At 47.6% G+C, this 22,555-nt stretch overlaps 1 protein-coding gene across 2 annotated transcripts in view; it reads left to right on the forward strand.

The window, feature by feature from the left end:
- The window catches only part of LOC119458677 (BTB/POZ domain-containing protein KCTD3-like), a 97,954-nt gene that overhangs the window by 14,465 nt on the left and 60,934 nt on the right, over positions 1-22,555 (forward strand). Inside the window, exons 5-9 of one of the 2 annotated variants that reach the window (XM_037720538.2) lie at positions 69-127; positions 6,033-6,113; positions 13,049-13,210; positions 20,233-20,538; positions 21,310-21,406. In XM_037720538.2, the coding sequence (XP_037576466.1) occupies positions 69-127; positions 6,033-6,113; positions 13,049-13,210; positions 20,233-20,538; positions 21,310-21,406 (705 nt within the window). The remainder of the gene's footprint in view (positions 1-68; positions 128-6,032; positions 6,114-13,048; positions 13,211-20,232; positions 20,539-21,309; positions 21,407-22,555) is intronic. The other variant, XM_037720539.2, reaches the window with a different exon arrangement.

The raw sequence follows: 22,555 nt of genomic DNA on the forward strand, positions 1-22,555 counted from the left end.
TATCCCCTTGGAAGCTAGTTGTGGTGAAGTTACACTTTAATAAAATGCCGACAACTTCTATCTTGCAGAGACCTGGACATGAGTGTATTGCGCCACGAGGCCGAATTTTATGGCATCACACCCCTGGGTGAGTGATTCAGAATGTGGTTCAGGGTGGCACTGCTCACGTTACTAACCGAATGTTGTGGATTAAATTCACATCTGAGACTGCCCTGCTCACAGCACTACTGGCTCTATCACACCTGTGAATGGCCCCCACAAGGCACATGTGTGCGTGGAGCGCCAGAGTAGGTGCGATGGCATCTGCATAGGGTCTTGCGTAGCCCCTATTCTTTGTGATATTTTTCTGGCCAAGGTGGACGATGCACTAGAACAGGTGCTTAATGGGGGGCCGGTTTTAAAAACCTTTAGGTATGTTGACGATTTTTTAGTGCTTTTGAAAAAGCAGTCCTCCTCCACCTACTCCTCTATTGTAGGTGAAGTTTTATGTTCTTTTAGCAAACATGGACGAGGGTTGCGTTTCACCCATGAGCTCCCGGATTCTTCTATTTTACAGTTTTTAGACCTTAAAATCACGTTCTGTGAAGAACACGTTTGCTGGGGATACTACCCACGGGCTAAGAAGGAACTGCTGCCCTATGACTCGGCACATTCCAAGACAATTAAGAGAGGGATAGCGGTGACGTGTATGGAATCGGCTCTCCAAAAATCGTGCCCACATCAGATGACGCCTAGTTTTAATAATCAGGTAAGCCGTCTTTTGGCTGCAGGGTTCCCCGTCTCGGTCTGAAACCCTCCTTCAAAAATTCAAGCGTGGAACGGGAAGTACAACGGCGGAGGATCACCGGAAGGCACATAGACCTGAGGTGGTCCCTTACATCCATAAACTTTCCCACAATCTTAAAAAGGTGGCAAGTAGGCAAGGCATGCCAATTTGTTTTTCTGCCCCAAATAAGCTTGGACAGTTGTGCCCACGTATCTGCAACACCAGTAAATGTGGATGCCAGAAGAACCACCAATCGCCATTCGTCAAATGTTCCACTGGAGTGGTTTATTGCATTCCCATGTCATGTGGGAAGGTTTACGTCAGCGAAACTGGTCGCTGCGTCAATGACCGTTTAGGGGAACACGCTCAAAAACTTAAAAAACGAGATGACAAATACGCACATATAGTTGCGCACGTTAGCATGTGTACTGATTGTGAGGCCCTGTTAAAAGAGACAAAGATTCTAGGAAAGAGTAGTGACAAGACCGCGCGCTTCAGTTTGGAAGCCTACCACATTAGGAAGTTCGGTAGCAAGTGCTTCAGCACCCCTTCCCTTGCTCTCTTTGATGCTGAATTTGATCTTCTCGATGCGGCTATCGGGGTTTCAGATTAGAAATAACAATAATTGTTTGCGTCTTGTTGCGCTTGGTTGGCTGCTTTGCACTTGCGTTGTTTCAACCTGGCATATAAAAGGTGCGCTATCCTTGCCAATAAAACCAGTTGTTAGTCAGCGCTTGTGTGTACGTGTCTCCCTTCTTGTGGTCGTCTGTTTGTGCTTTTCCCAAAGTTTCAAGAGTAGGTGAGCGAGGCCCTTTTAATTACACGCAGTCCAGCGGCCCGGGGCAGTGTTTTGCCATAGCCACCTCTAGATTGTGGCCACTGGATGCTGTCAACGAGGAACCCTTTTATTTTTTCCTTGCTAAAGAGGCGCAAGTTTGTCGTACGTTTCGTAAGCCCACGCAAGACGTGTTCATAATCCGACGTTTTCGGCGTGCGGGTGAACGTCGCTTGCAGCTAGTCACGCTATGTCGCTTGCACTGTGCCAGCCAAAATGCCATCCCCTCTATACCGCGATGCGCGCGCCGTCGGCTGCTCTCCTCGGAGCATGCACAGAACGATCGCCAACCCGCACGCCATTTTGAACGGCTGTCTGCACCGTCGGCGAAGCGGCGTGGCCGCGTTTTAGATTGCATGCTGCCGCCGCTCGCCTAAGATAGGAAGAGCAAGCCGTGCGGCGACACCAGCGCGGCCTACGTGCTCCCACGCACTAGCACTCTCCCCATCCACGATGGCGTGGAGTTTGAATTATTGGTGATGGTGCTAATTTCAGTGGGAATTAGTGGGATGCATTATTTATTTATTTATTTATTTATTTATTTAACAATACTGCTGATCTCACACGAGATCATAGCAGGGAGGGCACATACATGAGTACGGTGTAAAAGATACATAAGACAGGTATGTAAAACACAACGCAATACAGTGTTACAATAATTATTCATCAAGTCAACTATAACAATATAACGGACGAAAGTACTTGGAACACAGTAAAAGTAAGTAAAACAAAACTAAGTCAGCAAAAAGAAAGGGAGCACAATTGTGACGCAAGTGCGAAATCAGAATACATAGAACGTAATACAGTTCAAAAATGTACATAATGAGGTGTAAGATTAGTGATGAACAGCTATGCACGTATTATTTCCTCGACCAATGCTAGAAAGTTTCCCAAAGTCTGAGTGCTCGTGACTGAAGGGTCCAGTTGGTTCCACTCTCTGATTGCACGATTAAAATAAGAGTATTTAAAACAGTTTGAGTTGTACCTGCGTTCAATAAGGGTATGAGGATGTTTGTGACGTGTAGGTCTTGTACGGGAGAAAGAGATAACTTTAGATGTGTCAATGTTTATTTCGCCATGAATTAATTGATACAAGAACTTCAGTCGGGCTAGCTTTGCTCGATTTTGTAAGGTTAGCATACCAGATTGCTTTAGTAAGCTAGTTGGTGAGTCAGTTAGCTTGTATTTATTAAAGATAAACCTTAAGGCCTTTCTCTGCACCCCCTCTAGTCTGTCAATAAGTTCGTTAGTGAAAGGAAACCAAACAACGTTAGCGTACTCAAGGATTGGTTGAACAATCATGCGATAAGCCAACAGCTTTGTGGCAGGTGGTGCCAGGCGAAGTCGTCTTCTCAGGAAGAACAGTCGCTTTAGTGCAGTCGATGTAATGTTTTCAACATGCGTATTCCATCGAAGATCATGGGATAACGTTAAACCCAAGTACTTATGCTCTAAAACCCTAGTCAGAGGCGTGTTATTAATGGTGTAGGTGAAGTGCGATATTTGTTTCTTTCTAGTTATTGTTAATGTTACCGATTTCTGTGCATTTAGTGTCATCTGCCACTCCTGACACCAAATGAAGACCGACTCTAGAGCATTATTTAGAACTTCATGATCGTTATTAGAATTAATTTCACGATACAAGATGCAATCATCCGCAAAAAGACGGATATTTACTTGACACCTAGCAGGCAAGTCATTTATGTAAATAAGAAATAAAACAGGTCCCAGGACGCTACCCTGGGGTACACCGGAAGTTACAGGGGCTAGGCTAGAAGCTTCATTATTTATTTGAACGAACTGTGATCGGTTAGCGAGGTAGTTTTCAATCCAATCAACAACAGGACCGTCACCTATTGTTGAACGAATTTTTTTAACTAGTTTTTTGTGGGGTACGCGGTCGAAGGCCTTTGCAAAGTCTAGTAAAATTAGGTCTATCTGTTGTCCATTGTCTATACATTGAGATATGTCGTGCGTTAGTTCTATAAGTTGCGTGACTGTCGAAAGTCCTCTCCGGAAACCATGCTGACACGGTGATAGTATGGATTCTTCGTCAAGGTATGTGGTTATGTGTTTTAGGACTATGTGTTCAAGAAGTTTGCATACAGTCGAAGTTAGTGAAATAGGTCTGAAATTTGATTCCTGAGAAGCGCTTCCAGATTTATGAACTGGGACAACCTTGGCAATTTTCCAATCTGCAGGAAGAGTACTGGTCGTTAAAGATTTCTTAAAAATTAGGCACAGATATTTAGCGCTCCATTCAGCATATCTCACAAGAAATACGTTGGGTATATTGTCTGGCCCAACAGATTTTTTAGTGTCAATTTTCAGTAGAAGGTTTAGTACCCCTGCTTCAGTTATATTAAGTGGGCCAATACGTGTGCGGGCGCACGGCTCTACGTTCGGAAGCCTCCCGTCATCGATATTAAATACTGATTGGAAATAAGTGTTAAAAGAAGTCGCGGTGTTTCGGTTGTCGGCACTAGAAGTTGTAGGGCTGTCATGCTTCTTAGGGTTAAGATAATTCCAAAATTTCTGAGGTGCGGTCTTCAAGAAATTAGGAAGAGTATTGGCGAAGTAGTTAGCTTTAGCGTCCTTAATTTTAGATTTCATATTGAAAATGGCTTCACTCAGCCTCTGCCTAGTTGTGTGCACAGTGTTTACTTTTAGCCTTTTTCGTAGCCTATTTACTTTTCGTTTCGCCTGTATAATTTCACGTGTAATCCATGGATTAGCCGTGTTTGATTTTTTTGTCTTACTTGGCACGTACGTACGAGTGCAAAAAAATAAGATGTCTTTGAACTTACTCCACAGGACATTAATGTCTGTAGAGGCAAGCTTAGAAAATTCCTCAAACTTAGCATATTCAAAACTAAGGTGGTCGAGCAAAGCATTACATATTGCTTTCAATACATTGTTGGACACACCACGGTGGCTACTTCGAATTAACGAGTTCTGAATTAACAAGCTTTTACTGTATTCCCTTCAGGCATCCATTAACTCTGATAATTAAAAATTTAGTTTCAGCTAATTTCTTGCATCTTCAAGGTCATTAAAAGCGTACAGCGGAATAAAGGATTTTCAATTCTTCAATGAGTTTTGTGGAGCTTTCAAACTGTGGACTCCGTGCGACTACTCTGCACAGGAACGTCAGATGTGAGAACATCCAGCTATTTCATGTGCTTGTGTAGCATTTGGGTGAACTGCACGAGGACGGGTCAAGGAAGGAAACAAGCATGAGCACAGTGTTTGTTCCGCACAGTTCACCAAAAAGTTTATATGCACCACCAAGCCCAGCCCTTCTTCATGTAGCATACTTGGAAAGGACATATATACAGTCACTAGAACCATATGCCAGATGCAAGACAGTGTGGAAAACAGTCGGAGAAGTAAATCGGAATGTGGTAGGCAGAACACAAAAGGAAAAGAATGTACTATGGTGCTGAAATGGCGGTCTTCTTTTTCTCTTCTGCTTGGCGCCTAGGACATCGCGAAGAATCTGTGCCATCTGTCCTAAACTTCAATTATTCTTCAAAAGAAGTAAACTCGCTATTTGACTCTGAGAGCAAACACCGTGCCACATACCTTAAAATATGTTTTGTTAATACAGTTTATGCATATTATGCAAACTCTCAGCACAGGTCCGATAATATGCCTTTCAAGGGGTTTGCGACAGGTTTTGAATATGAGATTTTCGGCGGTGCTCTTGTTTTTGAGGCACAATGTTGGTGGGCACAATCCCCTGAAGGGGATATCTTCAGTTGTCCACCCGCTAACAGCTTCGCTGCAAAACCTCAACTGTCTTTGATGCTGCTAACACCTTTGATGTTTAAAGCAAAAGCAAGCTTGCATTTCCTACAGAGTTATGGTGCAACTGTCACAGGGCTCGGGATTAATCTTGGCCACCTGCAAGTACACCTTAACCCATGTACCCGAGCATTTTTTCATTCCGTCCCCATCAAAATGTAGCCGTAGTGGCTGGGAATCAAAGCTTGTGCTCAACACCATAGCCATTGAGCCAATGTGCCGCATTCTAATACATGTTATACTGTATATAAATGTCCTATAGACTCCCTTTGTGTTTTCGTTGCCCAGCACGATGTAAGGATTCTATTCTTATGCTATTCTTTCTCGCATTTTGGCAGTAGTCTGAGTGGTAGACACTTTGTCCGCATCACTGGGAATTGGCCAGCCATGAACAGCGACTGATAAGCGAAGAATAGATTTGAGCAAAAAGAAACCGTAAATTGTATTGGCCCTTTCTATTTGTATGAATGCATTATCGTAGTGCAGTACCATCTTCCTGGTGGCTTTAATAGAAACTGTGCAGTCCCAATCATGGCTAGTTATGTGAAACCTGCTAAGCAGCCATGAAGTAAACCTATTCTGTCTGACTGCTGCATAGTATCCATCTCGTGAAATGCCTTGCAGTGAAGCGGCTGATCCTGTGCGAAGACCTGCACCAGTCCTCCTGTGGCGATGTTCTCTTCCACGGCTACCTGCCCATGGCTGGTGAGCTTTGCACGAGTCTCTGCATTCAGAGCTACTGGTTGCCAGAAGCTCCTCTGTTCAGTAAACACGGAGACGTGAAGGTGTAGAAAATGTCCGTAGCCTTTGCCACCTGTGAATATGGCCCTTTTGTCATGGCAACCTGAAACAGTGGCCAACCTGTATTTGAGACCTCTACGTAACGAAGTGGCAGCGGGAGACCTCCTCGAAATAACTAATTTTCCCCGCCGACAACCTAGAGATTTCGCCACAAATTTTGTCATTTTTGCGCGAGCAGCAACCGGAAGCACCTTCTCCGCCGCGATGGAATGCGAAGCGGCGGCGTCACGCTTGACGCGCTCGAATTCACAGCGAAAGCGAGGCGAGAGCGTGCATGCGCGAGGCGGACCTGCGTCCCTCGACCCGGCAATCTTGCCGCCGCGGGCATGACCTTTCCCCCTCCCTTCATTCAAACCTGATCCCGCCGCTTGCTGCAGCTGGCCTAACCCGCCGAGCCAGAACTCTCTCCTTTTCCAGTTGATGTTGTCGACGCACTGGTACGCACTATCAAACGTTGGCGGCGTGTGGAAGCGCCGCTGCAGAAGCAAGCGAAGTGACCTTCGTGCGGTTGTTTATCGCATCAACGCAAACTGAGTGCCGAGAACACACAGCACGCACAAAGCTACGAGCCGCCGACACACCTACACTGCCTAGACCCTACCCCAATGCAGATCGCTTTTAAGATATGGCCCGCGCGCCGCCGCACAGTACGCAGTTGATGCCAGAGTATAGTACAACGCCGCCCGCTATCCCTCCCCCCTTGCTTCCTCGCCGATGCCTCGAGCGCAATGGAAGAAGGCGCGCTTCCTCCCTGCTTTTCATGCGCGCGCGAGATTTAGACGCGGTCGTCGGCTCCCCTCGCACGTTTTCACTTGCACATACAGAATACGGCGCGCCCTTGGAGTTTATACGGGATATCTATGAGCCAAAACCAATTTTAGGGCCACAACGCGTCATAGACACCATCTTTATGTAGCAAATACGGATCTCAAGGGCCATACTTTTTCTGTTGGAAACCGAAAATACCTCATTGGGTTGTCGCCCCCGGCACTTTGGGCGGCCAATGCCATCGTCAAGCAACCAAGCCAAGTGACATGAAAAGTCAAAATGGCCACTCGGGCCGGCGCGGTGTGGCAGTTTGCAACGTATGATGCGGGAACGGTTCCACAGTTGCGACGTAACAGCGGGGTTACCAATGAATTGGGTTCTATGGGAGCTGTGCTGGAACCGGCCAAAAACGAACAGCCGGGAAAACACAGCCCCCGGGAACGTAACAGCGGGGTTCTACTGTAACACTATACGACTGCTACAACACCATCGTGACGCTCGCTCTTAGTTTTCGATGCCTCGCGCTTGTGCGAAATGACACGCGTCCACGCATCCGGTACCTGGTGCGACATTCCAGGGATGAGGGCTTCGACGAAAACGGAAAATGGGTGCGCGTTACAATTGAGGGCGCGTTAGAATCGGGTTTATACAGTAAGTGTTTCTTTTTCGAATTTTCATGCCGAACCTCCATATAACAAAATCCTCTTTATAACGAAGTTTTTTGGGAATTTGTCAATTTCGTTATATCCAGGTGTAACTGTAAACTACAGCCAATAGAAATCTTTCGAATAAGCCACCGGATTGCTCTCAGGAGCAAGCTTTAGCTCAAGTCCAACTTCTGTTTTCCTATTAAAATACATGCCGGCTCTGAAATGCCATCTTTAAACAACGCCAAGCTGAGTGCAATAATATTTGTTGCATTTATGAGACGAAGCTCAATTCAGCTGACTGCTGGTTGAAGAATTTTGATTTGAGGTCTCAAATTTTAAACAAAAATGGCCGGAAAGAATGATAAGCTGAAAACAATACTGGAACTGTAACGTTATCAACTCCATTATTTTGAAGCAACACAGTCAGGGTCAGGCCTCGTTATAATGAAACGGGTTATGAATTAGAGTACAGTAAAAGCTCGATGATATGATCACGGCTGATACGAATTTCTGGATGATACGAATTTTTCTGTGGTCCCAGCCGAGCCCCATTACTTTGCAACGTGCTAGAGAATGGTTGTTACGAATCGATTTTCAGCCTGCGTCGGTTGATACGAATAAACACCGCCTCACCGACGGCCGCAAAAGAGAACAGCGCGCAGTCACGCGCTTTCTCTCCTTCTCTTTTGGTGCGGAGGCGCGGCGCCGGACAGCGCGGACTAGAGCACTGCACGGGCTCGGGCTTACCCAAAAGCCCGGGCCCACGGGCCGGGCCGGGCCGGGCCGGGTACAGGAGTTTTTTCACGGGCTCGGGCCGGGCTCGGGCACGGCGTGTGCTTTTTGACCCGGGCCCGGGCCGGGTTTGGGTTTATTCAGGCGGGCCCGGGCCGGGCTCGGGCTTTCTGCGAGTTATTCTCGGGCTTCTCAACTCTGAACAACATGTATTTTTCGGTCTCTGGCCGGGTTCGGGCCGGTTTTGAGTCGGGCTCGGGCCGGGCTCGGGCTTAAGGTAAAGGGGTGGCAAGCCGGGCCGGGCGGGTAACGTAGATTATTTCCGGGCCTGGGCCGGGCCCGGGTCTCGCCATAAAAGTTTTGATCGGGCTCGGGCGGGCCGCCCAATGTGAAAACGGGCCCGGGCCGCAAAAATCAACCCGTGCAGTGCTCTAGCGCGGACTCCGCGACTGGGCGCGAAGAGTTTTTGGTGCTTTTGTACTTTTCCTCCTTTTCTGCGAGCCGTCAGATGGAGTGGCTGCTGCGCTTCGGGCCTCGTTCTTCGTGTTTGCCCCATTTTGCCTAGTCGCAGCGAGCTATGTCTCGCAAGCGGAAAGCACTCTCCTTTAAAGAGAAATTAGACATTCTTCGAAAGGTCGATGAGGATCCCAAGAGGAAGCGGACGGAGTTGGCTAAGGAGCTAGGCCTCGCAACGTCAACACTGAGCACAATTGTTACACAGCGAGACTATCATGAAAAACGTGCTTTCGTTCAATGTCAACGCGAAGCAAGCGAATTCGAACACGCTTATTTCGAACATACCGCGCAGCGACAATGCTCTTAGCAGCGCGCCAAATCACGCGGCGGCGCCTCCGACCGGCATTGCTCCGACACCACCATAGAGCAAAAGCTCAGGAGAGACCCCTCAATGCCGCGCGCGAAGGAACGGGGGAAAAAAAAAAAAAACCCGCGGCGGAAGTTTCCTTCTCTCTCAAATTGCAAGGTCGGCGTTTCTGCATCGCGCTGGAACAAGCGTGTACGTGCCGACTAGAGTGTTCTAGACAACCGTATTCTAGCACACACTAGTGCCGACGTCTCAGCCACGCGGATAAAATGGCAGTGAACTCTTCTCCTCTATTTTCTAGTCACATGTTGACCTTGCACGCTGCGGCAGCAGCGCAGAGGGAAGCAGCGGCGAGGCACAGTCGGGCCAACGAAACTGCCACGCCCGCAAACGCTCGCTTCCCGATAACGGCAGAAAACGAAACTTCAGGGGGCGGCTAAAATAAGCTGGCGCCAGCACGGCGGCGGGCGCGCACGGAGATGTGTGCACGGAGTCGAAGGTGAGAGAGCTACGAGGGAGTTGAGAGGGAGGGCGAGGGGAGCCACCGAAGCGGCGGAGTTGACGCGGCCAAATCCGCTTCCCTGCCGCCCTCCTCCCTCACCTTCGACGGTCTCCGCGCGCACCCGTGTGCTGGCGCCGCCCGCTCGCTCCCTGAAGCTTCGTTTTCTGTCGTTATCGGGAAGCAACCGTTAGCCGGCGTGGGCAATTTCGTGGCCCACGCTTGCTATGCGCTTCACGACTCGCACCGTTCATGCATCATGCTATGGTGCACGAATACTTCAAAAGTACGTCCTTTTAATTCGAACAAATTTTCGGGCCCCTTCGAGTTCGAATTATCGAGATTCGACAGTAGTTTTAATTGTGGTTCGATGATACGAATTTCGGCTAATACGAATATTTTTCGTGACCCCGTGAGATTCGTATCATCGAGCTTTTACTGTATAGACCACTTACAACGTAACCGCTTATAGTGCAGGACCGGATATAGTGCGGTTTTTTCAGACTCCCGTTAATTTTCCCATAGCACTCCATGTATACACGTATTGCTTATAGTGCAGTTGCGGGAAACGAAATACCGGTTACAGTGCGGCTGCCTGGGAGTACGGAAGTCAACGGAGACGGCGAACGCTCCCCTCAAACGGGCGCCCCAAGGAGTGCTCGAGGAAGAGAGACGAAGTGGAGGAGAAGGGCACGTGGTGCGAACGAACAGCCAGTGAGGCTGAAACCAGAACCTTGAGTGTGAGAAAATATCACGGCGCGCATAGCGAGCGAGGGCCACGAAACTGCCAACGCCGGCGAACGCTCGCTTCACAATAACGGCAGTAAACGAAACTTCAGTGCCGCTGCTTCCCGCTTCGTCGGAGCCGCAGCGTGCAAGGTTGCAAGGTCAACACGTGACTAGAAAGTAGAGAAAGCATAAAGGAGAAAGAAGGATTCACTGCCATTTTCTACGCGTGGCTACGGTAGCGTAGCTGAGACGTTGGCACGTACACGCATGTTCCGGCGCAACGCAGAATCGGCGACCTTACCATTTGAGAGAGGGTGAAATTTCCGCCGCGTTTTTTTCTTCTTTTTTGTTTTGATCGCGCGCGACATTGAGGGGTCTCTCCTAAGCTTTTACTCTATGGCGGTGCTGGAGCAATGCCGGTCGGAGCCGCCGCCGCGTGATTTGGTTCGAATTAACGAGATTCGACAGTACAGTGAATGCAAACGTTCTAGCCGCATTCCTAGACTGTTGCATACGCGTGGCGGCTTGGTGTGCATGTTTTGCCTATGTGCGGGCCTTGAAAATTGTTGCTTTGGTTATAGTGCGGTACCGCTTATAGTGCGGATATTCGCGACTCCGGCGACTTACGTTATAAGGGGTCTACACTGTAATAGACATAGTAACTAAGAAATCAATATTCCTTATTAAATTCCCATAGAAACCTATAGACCTACACGATGTTTGTAAACAGCGGTAGGCACCGTCGATATATTTTAGGCCCTATAGCGACGTCGCGTAGGCTCCGCCCAACGTTTGGCTCCGCCCACGTTCGCCGCCACCGCTTGCACACGCGGATGGCGCATTTTTTTTTAATGGGGTGGGGGAGCTAAAACCACGATTTCATTATGAAGCACACAGTAATGGGGGCGCCGGATTAAGTTTGACTACGTGAGACTCTTTAATGTGCACCCAATGCACGTTCTTGCATATCGCCCCCATCGGGATACGGCCGAACGAGACGCTAGGCCTAGCTCGTTGACCGCCGCAGTGACGGCCGACAGCGCTTGCGGCCTGGCCTGCTGCTCATCATTGTGCGCTTATTTTCGACAACACGATTAATGTGGGCTTAAATGAATCGGTTTTGTCGGTGTCGTTGGTGCGAATAACAAACTAAACGTAGTACTTGCAAGCCAGCCGAGCCGCCTCGCTGATACGGCTGGTGCTTCGGTTTCCCTCTGCGAGACGAAATGCCGTCGGGTCGTTGCTCCGGATCGCGCCAGTGGTTTAGTACTGGGCGCTGCTTTACGAAACGCGCAAATTCGAGATAGCTTTTCTATTAAGAACTATTTTATGTTAAAAACAAGCTGTAGCCGATTTTTACGTCGCCGTGAGCGGCGATAGAAGCGATCGCCTCGGCGATGGGACCGGCAAGGTACCGGCCCTACGGCGACGCCGCCTGTGTAGGCCTGCGCAATGTGAGCTAGCTGTTGTACGCGGCCGCCCGATCGCTCCAACTCTGTACTAACACCGTACATTTTGTTTCGCGCTCGAAATTTAACTAACACGTTTAGGCGCATTTATGACTTCCACACTGCAATAAACGCAGCTGTGACCCTGCTGCCTGCGTATGTGAACGTGTGATAAAATATTTACACTGCTGGTGGCTCAATTCTTTGAGATGAAAACAAATTCGAATGTGACGTGTTTTGTGGGGCATCTGCTCGCTCGACCTACATTCAAGGCTAATCCTAATCTAGCTTTCCCACAGTGTGGCAAGCAATTATAATGGCACGCTAATAAGGATCCTAAGATCGTAACGATCCTAAGATCGGCTAATGCACAATAATCAAAATAAAAGAGAAGCTTAATGGTTACTAAATGTTTTGTGCATAATGGATGATCTGGTATCATAATCCAACTTTCGCTTTTTACCGCGGCGGCCCATTGCTTGCGACTGTTTTCATCAACAGGAAACCTATGAAAACTTTAGTCTCTTGCGTATTTCGACGCAACTCAGCTCATCCACATACTGCGTTTCTTTCACTGTAAAATCGTAGAATAAAGACCTCACAGATGGAACCGCACAACCACCCGCGAAACCCAGCGGCTGCTGTGGTAGACGCGACACGGGCGGCGGCTCGGCGGCTCGGCGGGGAGTGCCTACCAAGCGAAACTAAATTCCGACGACAGCGCCACCGCATTTTCGTGACGTTGCGCTGTGGTGTAGGTCTATACATTTAAAATCTTGTTTTAAAACAGCTGAGTTTTTCTATAAATAGGTACCTTGTATAAATACTCAATATTTGTTATGAGCATACAGACAGTTATTGTCAAAAAAAAGTCCCAATCTGGTCTATACGAAATAAGTGCAAGCAAGGTACCTCCGACGGGCCAGCAAAGGGTCTCCTGTAGTGTTTTATGGCTCGTCAGCAGCTGCTGTGCCAATACAAAACACAAGAACAAAAAAATTGGCAGTTTTGCCTGGGATTGAAGCATTGTAACGCAATAGCATGGTTTATAATAAAGTGTATATTGAAGTGACCAGCACATTCTTTGCACACAGCCAGTTCAGCTGCTCACATTCTGACTGTTCTGGACACTTGTGCCTGTTTGCTGGCTGACAAGCGATGTGCAGGAACCATGAAATTTATGCATGCAGCAGTACCGCCGTGCGAGGTTGCCACTGGCGGCCGCAACATGGCACCCTCAGGTCTCCTGCCAACACCCGCTGGTGGACCCGACCGCCGTCCCGAACACGGTGCACCACGGCCACCCTTTGTTGTTGATCCATCGTGCCTAGCAGGACTGCCTGGTGTGGTCGGTGAGTACGGCAACTGTGGTTTTTCGCAGAACGTCTTGTGTCACTTGACCATTTTAAGGACGGTGACCTGCATTTTGTAGCTACAATTTTGGAGCACAATTGCATCCTTTGGTCCGCACCCATTCCATTTCTGCACATGGTGGCTGAACTGTGTGAGAAGCTGACAAAGTGGATAAAGACGATTAGCCAGGAGGAAACGAGTGAAATCAAGAGTAAAACCACACCAAGTAAGAGGACTGCGATTCCATGCGTTAAAGGGACCCGGAACCACTCCTCGAGCTTGCTGAAAAAACACATTCCGCTGGTAGCATGCGGCGCATGGAGTTCACAAGCAGAGCACGAAGTTATCTTCTTATCAGAAGCCCTCTTTCCAAACATAGGTCGTCTCACCTGTTTCGAAGCTGCAAGCAATTGGCATATGATGTCGTCGGTTAGATTCTCATTACCAGCTGATATTGGCCGATCGCTGACGTCAATGAATGAGGATGTTTGGATCACTGTGCTTCTTCCTACTCTTACTGTGTATATTAATTTACACAGTTAACTGAACAGGCTGACGTATGTCATCTCAATTTCAGGTGCATTTCTGGCCGCGCACAGTCTTTCAACAATTCAGCATTGCTACACGTCACAGCACTATGGAATAATCTTTCTAGCGATATTGTGCCGATAAGTGATTCTGTTAAATTTCGTGAATAATTGCAACTTCATATGTCATTTTGATTTTGTATAACAATGCTTATTTCCGTTTTATTTCTTCTGCGCTTGCATACTGTGCTTTTATCTTCCAATGTATAATCTGTTGTATTTTTATGTTGTTCGTTCCTGTTTATGTCTCATAACCACTCCCCCCCCCTTGTACCCATTGCTCTTTTGGGGGCCTGTAGGGTGTTAGAGTAATATGAATAAATTAATAACTAAATAAATAAAGAAATACGTAGAAGTTGGTATTTCGAATTTCGATAACACTTATGTACACCCCCCCCCCCCTACCCATTGCTCCTTTGGGGCCCGTAGGGTAATATCAATAAAAAAGTAAATAATTAAATAAATGAATAAATACGAAGAAATTGGTGTTTCGAATTTCGATAAGACTTATATACATCCGAAATAAGCCGGCTATTGCCTGCTCACACTTGGCCGCACTAGAGACGCTGCAGCCATACCTGTCCACTTTGGCAACACTGCTTATCAGCGTCGTAACCATCGAGTCCCGCAAATTTCTATTAGCTTTGAACACTCATCTAGCCTCGAATCGCGCGACACTTAGGCCCAGAACGCACATACGCTACGCCTGCTGCCCCTTGCAACGAATGGCGGTTTAGCGTCTACAAGGGACGCATGCCAGAATGTGCTCACTCCCAACCACTCTTTGCTAGATGCCCTGGCAGGCATCGCCTCGTAGTGAGCTATTCGTAGTGCTTTAGGGTGCACAGTCCGAATTTCTCCACTGCATCTGTGCAAGACAAAACTGGTCTGCACGACTTAACACGGCCAGACTGGAGCACTCGAACACGAGCACTCACTCCGTTCCTGCCGCGCACATAGCAGAAGTTTTGCCATACGCACTACAGTTCTGAGTAGCTGCGTCTGCTGCGTAGCGTAGACACTGCAGCCATCACGGGGTGGCGCGACGAACCCTTTTGCTTTTGAGACATTCGGACAACCCTGTGCCCTGATTGGTCCTTGCGGTTGACGTGGCTTCGGGCGCATGGCAACCTGAGTCAGCCCGAGCGTCCGCGTCGGACTGTTGGTTGTACGCTTCCCAAGTTGCAGACCATTGAAGTGCATCTCCATCATGGTCGAAACTCGTTGCATTGGGAATCCTTTCAATGCTAGTCCGACATGCAATAGCCACAGCTGAACCAATGTGCCCGCTGCTGATGTACTTTCATAGGCGAACATGAAGACAACGTTTCCTTCGAGCATCGGAAATTGTGTGATTGCAGTAGAAATATGTGAAAAGGGAATATCGCTACTCGTGCCACTTGGTACAAGAAAAAAACTGCAGTCTTGTATGACCCTGCAGAATCACAACCCAATTTCCAGCAAAGCTGTTTCTTTCGAGCGGTTGCAATAAAAATTTCAGTTTGCTCTAATTAAATCAAACACTTTAACATGTTGCCCTTATATGACTGATCCGTTTGAAACCTTCCAGCATATACCCCATTCAGGCTCTCGGTAAAGGAATTTCCTAAAAGCAGTAATTCATCCGCATGCATTTTACAGTGGAATCTCGATGATACGAATCTCACGGGGTCACGAAAAATATTCGTATTAGCCAAAATTCGTATCATCGAAACACAATTAAAACTAGCTAAATTATGGGGGGATGAGAGCATGAGATCGTGAAAATCGCGAAAAAAATTTATTTTTGAAAACCACGCGTTTCGGTATCTGCAACGCCTAATCTGCGCTGTATCAAAATGGTTTGGCTGAAAACGCGCGAGAAGTGGCCGAAAAAGATTTATTCGTCAGTGCGCAGGGCGAGAAAACATCTTTAAATCGCGCAAAATCACCGCAATTCACGGAGGCATATCTCGTATTTCCTGCCACCGAGCGCCGCCATCTTGGTATCGTTCGAAAGCTCAAAGTTTCGCCGTTCCGCTTCTCAATTCGTCCGTCGTCGACATCTTGTAACAAACGCGCAAACTCAAAAGAAGCACGGGTCTGCGATAGGTAGTCACACGGACCCTCCGATGAAAGCGGCCTCTGATTGGCTGCCGTGTTGAAAGGCGTCTCTCCATTGGTTGCTGCTGTGGCAGGGGCAAGATGGCAACTGCAGTTGTCTGCTTTGTAAACCATGCCGGTGTCTTCATTTGACGCAGAATTCGGATTACTGAGAGCTCCCAGGTTAGTGATGGATCGTCGCTCGTTGGAGAAAAAAAATTTGGACGAAGCACGCCTTCGGAATGCGGAAGCGCAAGCCTCCCACGGCAAGAAAAATACAGCGATTAGCGGGCGAAGCGGAGGAGCACCCGACTGAACGTGCCGCGCTACCTTGCATCGTGGATTACGTGCCGCGCTATCTTGCACCCTGTGACTCCGGCAGCGAAACCGACAATCGCCCTGTGCCATCGGCACCGATAACGCAGTCGACGGAAGACGCGCCAACGAAGGCTCCCGCGCCTCGGCGTACGGCCGCACGAATTAGCCGAGATCGTATCTCGGTAGACATAGCTCCCTCCGACTAGGCAAAATGGCGCAAACACAAAGAACGCGGCCCGAAGAACAGCAGCCACACCGTCCGATGGGCGGCCGCCGAAAAGGAGGAAAATCAAGAAAAGCGCCACCGCTTCAAATTCTTCGCGGCCTCCGCGCTGTCCGGTGCCGCCTCCGCACCAAATGAGAAAGGGAGAAAGCGCGTGACTGTGCGCTGTTTGTTCTCTTTCTCGGTCGTAGGTGGGGCGGCGTTTATTCGTACCAACCGACGCGGGTCGAAAATCGATTCGTAACAACTGTACTCTAGCACGTTGCAAAGTAATGGGGCTTGGCCGGGACCACAGAAAAATTCGTATCATAGGGAAATTCGTATTCGCCGTGATTGTATCATCAAGATTCCACTGTACTTGGCGAGAATATCGGTCATAATATTTCCCCCATTTTCACTAGATGTAATTTTGTTCCAGTTTACAGTTCCCCAGGGCCGCATCTTAAATTCTGCATTATTCCTAAAATTCAGTTGTAACACTCTGGATAGCCTGCATACGTAATTTACTGCTAAGACCTGCAGTTTGTCCTCACACTTTGAACTTTGTTTGCACATTATACTGCCTCTACTTTTAAATAGTAAATATAAACAGTGTAATTTTTGTAGTTCATCGAGGGCTCACAGAAACCTACTACAAACCTCCTCTAATAGAAGAATAAGTGAAACAAAAAGGAGAGTTAGGTAAGTGTTTGCAGTGCTTCTAATCTGGCCACGACAGTTGAAGTTTTGCCACACATTGCACGGACCATGACCCCCCGTTTCCAGTAAACCTAAACTCCATGTAAAATAGGGTTATCTTGGTTTATTGCAAAGCATTGCTTATAACAACAGTATGAGACTCTCCAACACTCGGTCAAATTTTTAGCAAAGGCAATATTTATTTCACATGCATTTAACTTAGCACAAACGTTTGCCATGGCCCCTCCTCCATTTGCACGAAATTTGATGTTAGTGGCGTTTGTTGTTCTGCCAGGAAAACGGGCTAAACTGTGAGTACTTGTAAAACACTCATAATGCTCCAAACAATTTTCATAAGTAATTTATTGCAAAAGCCGTAATAAACCCACCCACTTTGAACGTATGAGCTGTATGTGATCCACAGGCATTTAACTTCGCACACAGGCTTTCCACAGTAGTCTGCCTATTGTTGCCGAGTTTGATCTTTGTGGCTACGTAGCTGTGTCATGGCAGTGGGCTGAATTTGGCGCCACTCCTAAAAGCCACTCATAAATTTTTGGAGCACCTGTACTCTACAAACTATAGGAAATGTAACAAACTATAGGAAATTCCACAATTAACCCACTTATTTCAAAGTTTGTGTGCACATTAGCCATACCCTGTCCGTTATTTTAACTAAATATAAACAACGTGGCTTGTCTAGTTCACTGAAGACAATGGAGAAACCAACTGCAAACCTGGCATAACGCATGAAAACAAATAAGAAACAAGGGTTCAGTAATTCTTTGACGTTCAGCGGAAACCCACTAGGTGGAGAGAAGTAATTAAAGGTAAAATAAGACATCCACCCAAGGGTAGCAATTGCTACATAGGAAACTCATACGGGTATCTCGAAAGAAAGGCCTCGCAGTTGAAAAAAAAAATTGTCCTGGTTGGGGGCTTGAACCCGGGACCACCGCCTTTCCGGGGCAGCCTCTCTACCATCTGAGCTAACCAGGCCGCTAGCTGATGGCAGGGCGAAGTTGAATTTATGAACAAGTCGAAGCAAAGGCAAGTGTTTGATTTAATAGGTCAGTGGAAACCCGCTAGGTGGAGAGAAGTAATTAAAGAGAAAATGAGACATCCACCCAATGGTAGCATTTGCTGTAGATGAATTCGACTTCGCCCTGCCATCAGCTGCCTGGTTAGCTCACACGGTAGAGCGGCTGCCCCAGAAAGGCGGTGGTCCCGGGTTCGAGTCCCGGACCAGGACGAATTTTTCTTCAAGTGCGAGGCCTTTCTTTCGAGGTACCTGTATGGGTTTGTTTCCCTTGTAGCAATTGCTACCATTGGGTGGATGTCTCATTTTCGCTTTCATTTTCTCTTTCTCTTAAGTAATTCTCTGAAACAGTCCCATTTATATCAGGAACACGGAAGTTTTACCACACATTACACCTAACATTCCCACTATTTTCAGCAAATTTGAAGTTGGGTGTCTTGTGCAGTTGCTTTAGGCCTTTGGGAAATATCGCAAATGAAGTTGCAGTTTTGCCCGAAAGGCGAAGCATCGATTGCGATAGCACATAAGTAGACAGTTATACGAAGTAAGGACTGTAGTTTATTGGCCGCATAATTTTGTAATTATTCACTTACTAACTAAATTGGCAAGCATGGTGTCACGCTTGCACAAGCAATCGTGAACGCATCTTACTCGATGACCGCGTACACTCGCTGTCAAAACGCTGGAGTGAGGAAGCACGGCAGCAGCAGCGAGCGAATAGACCTTCGTGGTACCTCTCGCTTCAACGCGAACCAAATGGTGAAAACACAGCGCACAGAGGACTCTGTCCCCATTGCAGATAACTTTCAAGAGTCCACACGGCTGCGCAATACGCAGCAGCCGCCGGAGTTGAATGCCCCCCCTCCATCGCCTCCCCCTGGTGCCTTGTGCACTACGGAAGATGGCGCTACCTCCCCACTTTCCGTCCTTGTGCGCGCGAGATTGAACCACCATCGTCTGCTCACCCTCGCCCACTTTCACTCGCACCTACAGCATATGGTGCGTGGCCATGGTGTTATCGCACTAGAACTTTATATGGAACATCACGGCGACGGCGGCGACGGAAATGCATCTGGCATGTCCATATAATTGCTATTGCAATAAGATAATGCAATGTTCTGCGTAGCTGTGCATAGCCAAGAGTGTGGCTCTGGTCACTCTGGTCCTTTCTTTCATAGTTCCATGATATTATACAGGCATTACGATCAAAACACAAGGAAAATTATTCAGGCTTATTATATCCTCAAAGAAGCTGCATCCTGTGTAGGTCAGCCAAGTTTCACCCTGTCAAAAAAAAATGTTTCTGGCATGTGGGGTCTCACACATGTGTTCTTGGGACAAAGGAACGACAACACTGTAGTGCAAACAATCAAAAGGGTATTTATTGCACCTTTCATACACTAATACACACTAGCCGAATTACTACCAATAGAACATTCCCATGGGCGCGCGACAAATCAAGTAAGTCCGACTCACCGGGACCCGATAGCGAGCGAATATGTTCGCCCCATGCTGTGACACCATCGCCTAGTCGTTCACGTGTACGGTCACGTGAACGGTGGCGCGTTCGAACGATCCGTGTTCGTCCATACCAGTGTCCTGCTCTTAGCCTCGCGAGACGGTCCCGCGAAGCTAACCAAGTCACCCCGCCGTTCGGTGGCGTTAGCATCGCGACACTCGTGCCATCTCGCAATGCGCCGCAACCACCACGGCCGCCGTCGGCACTTAGCCACGCGGTGAAGCCAGATTACAGGAGACGCGTGAGAGTCTCGCATCCCCACAGGCAAGATCATAGCCTTGAAGATGTGGTGCTGTGTCTGTCTTTGTGGATGCTTTGTGCGTTTATTTGTCGCCACCAATGTTGTGTATCGCCCTATATATAGTCTCCTCTCTCGAATAAAAACTCAGGTGATTGTCATCTGTTTTTATTTCTTTCTTCATGTCCTGTCTTTTCACACTGTTTCAAGAATGAACCAACGTCAACTCATCCACCTTTCAATACTACTACAGTTTATGTGGCTTTTGTTCCCCTCACTTCTGTTTATTACTCGTGCAATATCGCAACGCAGTGTGAGAGACGTGTTGCACCTGCAGATGCGCGGCCAGGCTCCGTGTTCCGCGTGATGCCCGAGGTTAGCAGCTCCCGACCTCCCCCAACATCGTCGTGTGGCCACTCTCGCAACCCATCGTTGGACGCCCGACAGGCTGGACCATCTTCGTCCATGGCACCTCCACCACCACCGCAACTGTCACGCAGCTCTTCTGACCTGCGGGCAGGCGGCGTCCGGGGCCACTCACGCGCATCTTCCCTCGACCTGCGGCACTCGCGCAACTCTTCGGCCGACTTCAGCCGCCGCATCCGCGACGACAGCGGCTGGGCCAGCACCGCACTGCCCCAGGGTGAGTAAGTCGTCACGGGTCTGCACGGGACGCTTGTTTGATTGCTAGAACCTGAGTGGCATTAGTAGAAAAGGTGGTATCATAACGATAACTTGAGAAAGCAATTATGCAGATTCTGTGCGCAAGTTACAATCTATGTAGAGCAAAGCTTTTGTGATGCGGAAAATTAAGTTCTATGAAACTAAATGGAATGCCTACAGTTTTGTTATAAACGGGTCCGACGGTACATATATTCAGAGACTTGCCTCAAGGCATCGTGCACGTATGACTTACATCTTAAGCATGTCGTTTGCATTTGGTTGCCTCTATTGACATAACAAAGTAATGGATAGAGCGGACTCTAAAGAACGCATGTTAGGGTGTGTAATTAACTGTTTAAATATTGAGAGGCTCCATTTAATAATGATGAAATTACACTAATTCATTTCAGTCGTTCATGGCAACGGTTAAAGAAGATTTATTAAATGTCTGACACTTGCGCATTAAAGGCGAGTTGGAAAGTGACGTGACAAATGGTTTGGGGGCTAGAATACTTTTCCCACCATGACCCTATGGCCTCCCTGCCCGAAGCTGTTCCGGAGTGGTTTACGGTAATGGCGAGGAAACTAAATAATACAGAGTCTTTATTGTGTTTTGAGGAACTATATCACATATTTACTGCTGCTGTACTTCAGAGAAAGGAACTATTTTATTGTTTTATGGTCGTCAGCCATTGAGTCATGGAACTTCACCCAGCCTTTTCCAACCGAGTGGTTGCTCTCCTGTTGGCAGGTGTGTCGGCATGGCCGGACAATCTGCGGGTCTGCATGGTCAAGGGCCACCAGAACTGGATCGCCGTAGCCTATGCTCACTTCGTCAGCTGCTACAGGTGGGACCCAGCTTGAGTGTCTTGCAACCTCAGTGTGCTTGTTCGATTATAGGGCGAGGGTGCAGTTGGGGGAACCAAGAAAAACTTATGCCAACTTATATGAGGCAATGTAGTGTAGCTGGCAGATTATTCAGAATTGCCCAAAAACGGAAATACTAACGCAGCCAAAACGCAAGATGGCGACCATGAAATAAAGGGAAGGGAGCTTCAACACACAGAGTGTGGGTTATACGCGAATTTTGCTTTTAGTTTTGACTTCGCGGCAGCTTGAATTTCGCCTTATAGTGTCGCTAAAGCTACACTATAAGGTGAAATTGGAGTTGCCATGAACCCACACCTAAAGGAAAAATTCGGGTATAACTTCGAGGATAAGGATTCTGGGATAAGAAAAAAAAAACTGCGTCTTATATTCAAGTGAATAGAGTATTCCATATCTTGTTGTTATTTTGGATCTGAAGCCATGCTCGATTGTAATAAATGATCATTTATAATGAACGAAGGTTATGCAACTGCATTAGTTTGCCTGTGGTCAGTGGCTTCCTGGCTCAGATAGAACAAGTGTCAAAGGCTCACCACTTTGTTATTGCAATCATAATGGGAGCACGAAAGGACTGCAACGAAGATACAGTGCTGTTGCTTTTATTTGTCCCAATGTTCCCATTTACCCTCCCAGTATGACAGTAGACTTTCAGTAATTTGACTCTAGCCTATTTGATTTTTCTGTCAATTTGATCCCGACTGAAGGTTCCAGCCTGTGCCCATGAATTTTTATGGGCCGCAATTTTAATAATTTCCATCTCTAAATTGACCCTCACTAGATAGTTCAAACTTGACTAGTTGGCACAAACGGAGCTGACACAAAGGGTGACCCCAGTGGTGACCACAATAGCTGCCACATGTCTTTTCTGTGCAGGGTGGCAAGGAATATGTCAAAAAATAGTTAGCTCATGCCAAAAAGGCCTGGTATCTGTCTACTCTAGGAAGATTTTCAAGTGATAATGGCAGCTCATAAGGAATGGCTGCCCGTAATTACCCGTTTTTAAATTGTACATTTTTTCCAAGGATATGAAACCACATTCAATACAGCCTACCGTACAAGCCAGCATCATTGCTATCGTCATCACAAGATGGTGGGAGAATAAGTTCTTG

This window comes from Dermacentor silvarum, chromosome 7 (assembly GCF_013339745.2).
Source record: "Dermacentor silvarum isolate Dsil-2018 chromosome 7, BIME_Dsil_1.4, whole genome shotgun sequence".
Taxonomy (NCBI): domain Eukaryota; kingdom Metazoa; phylum Arthropoda; class Arachnida; order Ixodida; family Ixodidae; genus Dermacentor; species Dermacentor silvarum.